This window comes from Theobroma umbraticum, unplaced genomic scaffold (assembly GCF_002168275.2).
Source record: "Theobroma umbraticum cultivar Fairchild unplaced genomic scaffold, ASM216827v3 scaffold_44.0, whole genome shotgun sequence".
Classification (NCBI taxonomy): domain Eukaryota; kingdom Viridiplantae; phylum Streptophyta; class Magnoliopsida; order Malvales; family Malvaceae; genus Theobroma; species Theobroma umbraticum.
Window position 1 is genome coordinate 6,785,563 of NW_018397255.1, and position 6,761 is coordinate 6,792,323.

Sequence of the window (6,761 nt, forward strand, 5' to 3'; positions counted from 1 at the left end):
ATACTCAGCAACATTTCTTCCGCAAATGGATCAACAAGGAGGTTTACAACAAGCGTGGATAGAGTGTCAACGTGTTATAGAACTTTTATTTCCTAAGGCAAGGAATATATCCAGCATATGCTGATATGTCACTAATATTCCTAGGATATGACATGACTACTCACAATTTCCCTGACAGTACTGTGAGTTACAAATATCTACGAACACAGACTAAGCGGTGCAAGAGGAAATACAAAGAGTGTGATCAGCCATTAAAAGAGGCACCTTTATTCGAAGATACAAAGAATTGGCCCTTAACATTTGGTTGAATAAATAGATAATGCACTAGGATATAATACTAGAAACAAATGACATCGTAACAAGCTAGAAATGGCAACAATAAAGAAAAACACAAAGTTATACCAATGCATCACAGAGCAAAGCAGATTTAGCAAAAGTGAAGACTGCTTTGCTTCAAACTGAAAATGATAAAAGTGACAGGAAGATTACAACAATGTTATTCAAATTTAGCAAAAGCAGATTTAGCAAAAGTTTTACTAAAATGGGGAAAAAAATAAAGATAGCGCTATTTCGCACGGTAACTTGCGACAACCAACGTTATTTGCAAAGAGTCGCGCGATCTCTAGTCCCGCTTGCTTGCAGTTATGACTCGCGTCTACAAATTTGGGTTTCTTATTATAAATAGATCGACCTCTCAGTTTCTGATATCAAACAGTTCCTAAGAATTAGAACTTTTTTGACGCGTATGCATTTAGTTTTTTAATGTTAAGAGCGGTTTATTGTTTAGTTTCGTCCTCAACAACTTTTTAACAAAATATTGTTCGAAGCATTGAATTGAGTCTCTCGAGAAACTATCGAGCTTTGCCACTGATTGACACGATAAGACATTTATAAAGTCGTAACGTAAGGCTTATGTTTCCCCTTCTAGTGAAACACGCTTGTTTGTCCCCCAAGTCCTAAATTGGGATATTCCCACTTTGACACCCCTAAGTTCTAAAATTTTTATTTTCGTCATTAACCTTAATTTGAACATGTAATATTATCGCGTTGTAATCTTCTTTCCAAATTGTCTAGTCTCGTGTTAAGATTAACCATTGCTACGTGAAAGAAATTTTTAATAAATATAAATTTGAATTTATTAATTTTGTAAATGGTAAATTAGACGAATTAGTTATTAAAAGCAATTACTATATATAATTGTATGAAGAATATTTGTTTTTATGTTGCATAAATTAGCCTTTAGGGAAGCAGATTGGATGTGTAATTATATTCAATTATTGAGAAAGTAATTTTTTTTTAATTTTATAAGAAATTTTATAAGATTGACAGGTGTAAATTATATTAACATAATCCTTAAAAGTGTTCATGGGTTGGATTAGGTTAATTAACATTATACATAAATATATTAAATGTATTTTAATATTTTTAATTATATAATAATAATTATTAATTAAATATTATAATATCTCTTACGATAACTTGCAACAACCAACGTTATTTGTAAAGAGTCGCGCGATCTCTGGTCCCGCTTGCTTGCAGTTATTAGATTTTTTATTATAAATAGATGGGCCTCTCAATGTCTCTGATATCAAACAGTTCTTAAGAATTGAAATTAGGGTTAGGGCAAAGGAATTCGAGAGTAGGCAATGGCTCCCTTCTGTTTACGAGGTCGTTTTCGCAACAACAAACGTTCCAAATTGCAATGCAAGAATGTAATTGATTTTGTTTTTCTTAATCTTTTAATTGTTATTTTTTTTCCTAATTGTTTTAACCTAGGATTTAACAATTTCGATTTTTTTTTAACGTAGAAAAAGAAGAAGAGTGGGATGAAGGACATGCAAGAAAGGTTTCAGATGCTGAAAGTGGAGATGGAGGAAATCAGCGATGAACAGAAGAATATAAGAGAAGGGCAGAGGCAAGTGAGGGAAAAATTCGAAGCGATTGAAAGTGAGTGTGAGGAATTGAAGAGGGAAACTAGACTCATCATCCAGCGAAGCGCCCGGACCCAAATCAAGCTGGTTCTTATGTTCCGAATTTTGAAAGCTAGGGAACAGGCTGACCTAGCCACTGCTGCCAATTTCACTAACTTGCTTCGGTACTTTTTTTTGTCCCCTCACTTTGTTTACTCTCGATGTTTGTTTACGCTTAATTTGGCCTCCGTTTCGTTGTTTGATGGTTATTGCTTTTGTTACTTGCTTTTTGCTTTACAATGACGAAGAAGGCAAAAAATGCGTTTTGGGAGCAAAAGCAAATACTATTAATTTTGAATAATTAAAAATTTAAAGCGAATCTTTTCTATATATAAATAACAATGTATGATTATACTTTTTACCTGGAACAATTGTGTTACATTTTAATTATTTACCTTGTTAGCAACTTGTGACAAGCAAATGGAGGTATAAGAGAAATTCTCTTCTTTTTTTTTTTTCTCGATGTTGATTTAGACTTGCTTTTTTCATGACTATTAATTGAATTAAGGGATGATTATGTAAATTAGCCTTGAAGTTCGAATTTTTCTCTGGTGATTGTGTCTAAGTTTGCTTGATGGAAATTTTATCATCCAAAGAAGCTAGATAACTGGTTACGGAAGAAACTAAGTTAAACCAATATAGAATTAAGATATTTTGCACTGAGACTTTACTGCCAAGAAATTCTTTCATTTATTTGCCTCTTATCAAGCTCTGATTTAGAATTAAGCCTTGCATGAACATCATTTTGTATGAAACTTCTTAAGTGTAACCGGACCAACCAACCCTTGAAACAGTGGCAGCAATTGTTATAGTGCTTCCTAGAGTTTCTTTCCTAACTTCGTAAGTGTAACTGGACCAACCAACCCTTGAAACAGTGGCAGCAAAACTATAGCCTCTTATGTTGCAATTTGCCCGAAGGTCATAATTTGAATAACCAACCATTCTGTTAATTTGAGAGGCTTGCAGAGAAAGACATTAAGCAAACCTTCTTTTAGTAGCTAGATGTGGAAAAAAAAAAAGACCATATGATATAGATTCTTTTGCATTGCTACAGAAGTAATAGAGATTGGAATAAATTGAAATTCCCTATGAACATAACTTATCTAGAGTCACAATCGTGTGCAGGATTGCCAACCTTGAAATATAACAGCGTTTTCATAGAAGTTTACGCTAGGGAGCTCTAGGATTCTTTTCTCTAAGCCGATCTAAAATCAGTAGTCTTAAATCTCCCAGAATTAGAAGTTTAGAATGAAAACTTGGTACTCGATTTATGCCAGGCAATTCCAAGTACTAAATGCTAGAATATGGAACTGCTGATAATTTGATTTAGCGTAGGTTTTAATTTTGATTAAAATTTTACTTCCTGAAAGAAAGGTTGTTTCGAAAGTTGTTTGGTTATTTCGAAAGTTGTTTGACACATAATTTGATTAATGACTTGATAATTTCACCAACTCTATTTTGCTTTGGTATTTAAGCAAACAAACAGGCATTAATCTAGTTTTATTTTCTGTTGTCCTTTATAAAGTAGTATAGAACAAATTAGTTTTAAGTTGTTTGGTAGAATAGAATGAAACTAGAAGAAAAAGAGAATTGAGTGTTACAGTTGCTTGATTCAGTCAAGTACGTTTATGAATTCTTTTGTCTGTGGAAATATTATATTTGTTTAGACTCTTTTCTGGTGGAGCAGTTATCCTTTCTTTCCTTAATTTTAGTAAATATACAGTTAGTGAAGCCTTAACTACAGTTCATTGAATCAATTCAGAGGCATCCATGTTGTAGACAGCCTGGAAATGGCCTTTTACTATAACCAGATTTACTATTATATTTCTGGGTGCAAATGATGCTTGTAGCACTTGTCAATATTTTTGCTGTTTTGCAGTGAAATTGTAGGAAGAGAGAATGAGGAAAGGCGAGCTGCAGGTGACAATTGAACTGCAAGGAGGAACTTCTTCTGCTAGTAGAAATATTAAGCATGGAATTTAGTGTGTTACTAAAGTGGTTGCTGTCTTTTAGCATTGGGGTTTATTGCTATGAACTTATGTTTACTCTCTTTAGTTTGTTTCATGTTGGGTATTTTATATGATAACTACAACTTTTTGAACTCCTCTCTTTTTGTTCATTTTTTTTTGTGTCTGAGGATGAAATTTACATATAAAGAATGCCTTAAAACCAACAAATGCTTTGAAAAATTAATGCAAGCTATAAGGTTCCATTAGCAAATTTTATTAATGGTGCCACGCCGACTAGCAAATTTGTGCTTCTCATTTGTGCAATGCATCTATTTGTTATGTTAGCATGGACACTATAGGCTAAATTTAATAGGATAGGTATTTGTTTATATAACCTGGGATTCTTCACTTTTCTTTTGCCACAACATAAAAGAAGTGAGTGGTGAGATTCTGATTACTTTTCTTTCATTGGAGAGGACCTGACTATGAGGGATGCCTTTCACTCCCCTATTTGATTTTTCTTCTTCACACCTTTAGCATGGTCTCTTTTGTGTTTCATCTGTACCTGGTGGCTGAACCATTACACAGAGGGTGCTTTAGTTAAAGATGCTAGCTTAAAACTTTATTGCTATATTGGCAGTATTTCAGTTTGCTGATACTAGAATGGAGGACGGTTTTGAAAAGGTTATTGTTTAGTTATGGATGAGCCAGGTAGGTAGATGGATAGTTTCAGTCCGTTGGAAAACATTCTCATATCTGGGTTCATTACTATCCATTCCAGTGGTAATCTCTGGATTCTTCAAACTCCGAGAATTTGTGCGACAAGCTAAAAATTAGAAAACCTCATCCTGAATAAGGGAATGATTATGGAAAGCATAAATGTTGCCACCATTGCTTGTATGCCAGATTTATCCTGTCTGTCACCAGCAACTCTATGGCCTTCGTAAGGAATTTTTCGTCTATTTTTTGAAATTAAAGGGTTCTAAATTCCATTTGCGTCTTTTGTATTATTTTTGATCCCCAGAATTCATTAAGTTGATTGTAGACCCAAAAACGTAGTTCTGGGCATATTCTATACCTACATACAGTCATACACTGTACAACCTCTTTTCTCTCCTTCATGGTCTCCATTTTAAACCTCCTCTGCCAACAAACCCCCCTCTTCGCTTTTCATCGCCAACGACAGCCTTCCATTTGCAGCAGTTGAAGCTTTGCTTATCGACCCAAAGGAAAAACCTGGCCGACCCTATTGTTTGCCGTCACTGTTACCTCCCTGCTGGGTAGAATTTCCATTCCAGAGGGGATTTCTATCATTGAAACTGCCATCATCTTCATCATGTTTCAGTGTGTGAATATTGCTGTCATATTGGGCGGTTGTGGGTCGTCTGTTCCCTGCCGGTTGAAGTGAGCCTGTTTGGTGAGTAGGGTAAATAGGACCTATTTTTTTTTTCCAGCCAAGTTATTCTGCAGTGTAGGAATTCCTATAGCTGTAATTCTTGGGATTTTAGGTGATTTGCTTCCAGTGTTGTGGAGATGGTGTGTCCTGGCTGGTGTGAGCTTCATATTTTGACCATGGATCTTAGTCTGTAACGGATATTTATCCTTAATAAATTCACAACTTGATTGAGAAAAAGAAAACATTGTACATGGTTTTGAAATTATTATTGTAGAAATTACTTAATAATATCTATCACAGCACATGTATCACACAGTTGTGGATTTGCCTTTAATTGCATCAAAATGACAGGTCGGGATCCTTGATTGAACTAAAGTGAAGATCAACTCCTTAATTCACTATTGAATTATACATCATCGGAATTTAGACAAAATTTATCATTTACACTTTCTCAATCTTGTTACTCCCCTCTCACTTCCAATTTTCTCGGAAAATGAGTGGGTGGAATTATTAAGGGTAGGCATAGTAACTTACAATTCATGGGCCACTCCCAAAGAAGCACAGTTTGGGCAACCTATAAAAGTTGATGCGAGCAACCTGCTCATCTTTCACCCAACAATGATTCAAGAAGAGCAGCTTCTTCTTCCTGGAAGAGTGGGGGAATAAATGCCAGAACAATCATTAGGTCATTTCAGCAGCAGATTGACAACAAGGTAATTAGTAGCATTACATACCACCAAGGCGTTGAACTCAGTTTCTTCATCAATGGCACTCATGATAGCAGGGTCCTCCAGGAGATCCTGTTAGTGCATTACACACAACTTGGAGAATGAATATATAACACTATTTTTCATTTTGTTATAATCTACAGGAATAGAGAATGTAGTAAAAGAAACAACTTGGATATTTTTAAAATGAAAATGTTGCTTACATCATCAGCAATTTGCAGCATTCCATTCTGATCCTGCAGAAAATGAAACCCAGCTTTATGAGCTTCCCACTTCATTGTAATCTTCATAATATTTCCTTCTCTTTTTTATTCCCCTTTTAGTAGTTCTCAAGCTATAAGCTTGCAGACATGCTTTTAAAGTCCCGAATTTAGACCCATTAGCATATAATTCAATCAAAAACTGGGAGTCCAACCACATTTCAAGTCTGAAACAGTAATTCCTTCAAGGATACTTATAGTTACCTTGACAGCAACGAATAGAAGTGGATCAGAGGGTGTATAAATCATGTAATGTGAACCATCCTGCATAGAAAATCAGGATTTGGCAAGAAGTGTCAAATTTAATGATAATAATGATGTCTATGTTACATACACCTCTGTTCAAATGATCACATTTTCACATAGCCAAATCTTTTTTTACTGTATATGTGGCAAAAACTCTTTCTGAATCCATAGATGGACCTTAAATAAGATTACTAAAGAATCTTTAATGGAAT

At 34.7% G+C, this 6,761-nt stretch overlaps 2 protein-coding genes and 1 long non-coding RNA gene across 3 annotated transcripts in view; 1 reads left to right on the top strand and 2 right to left on the bottom strand.

The window, feature by feature from the left end:
• The window catches only part of LOC110429131 (putative glucan 1,3-alpha-glucosidase), a gene marked incomplete at its 5' end in the record, with an annotated part of 23,690 nt that overhangs the window by 11,416 nt on the left and 5,513 nt on the right, over positions 1–6,761 (bottom strand). The window lies entirely within an intron of this gene.
• On the top strand, positions 1,524–4,071 carry LOC110410014 (uncharacterized). The gene is made up of 3 exons (XM_021419573.2): positions 1,524–1,712; positions 1,809–2,095; positions 3,850–4,071. The coding sequence occupies exons 1-3, from the start codon at positions 1,647–1,649 to the stop codon at positions 3,899–3,901; spliced, it is 405 nt and encodes a 134-aa protein (XP_021275248.1). The 5' UTR covers positions 1,524–1,646; the 3' UTR covers positions 3,902–4,071.
• Positions 5,687–6,754, bottom strand: LOC149527626 (uncharacterized). The gene is made up of 4 exons (XR_016350772.1): positions 6,508–6,754; positions 6,247–6,279; positions 6,050–6,115; positions 5,687–5,961 (listed from the first exon to the last, which is right to left on the bottom strand). It is a non-coding gene; the product is annotated as an uncharacterized LOC149527626 (long non-coding RNA).

Excerpts from the sequence above, each read along its gene's own strand:
- LOC110410014 (XM_021419573.2), top strand. The coding sequence starts at position 1,647 with ATGGCTCCCTTCTGTTTACGAGGTCGTTTTCGCAACAACAAACGTTCC. Across the intron at positions 1,713-1,808 it reads CCAAATTGCAATGCAAGAAT|AAAAAGAAGAAGAGTGGGAT; the intron begins GTAATTGATTTT and ends TTTTTAACGTAG. Across the intron at positions 2,096-3,849 it reads AATTTCACTAACTTGCTTCG|TGAAATTGTAGGAAGAGAGA; the intron begins GTACTTTTTTTT and ends GCTGTTTTGCAG.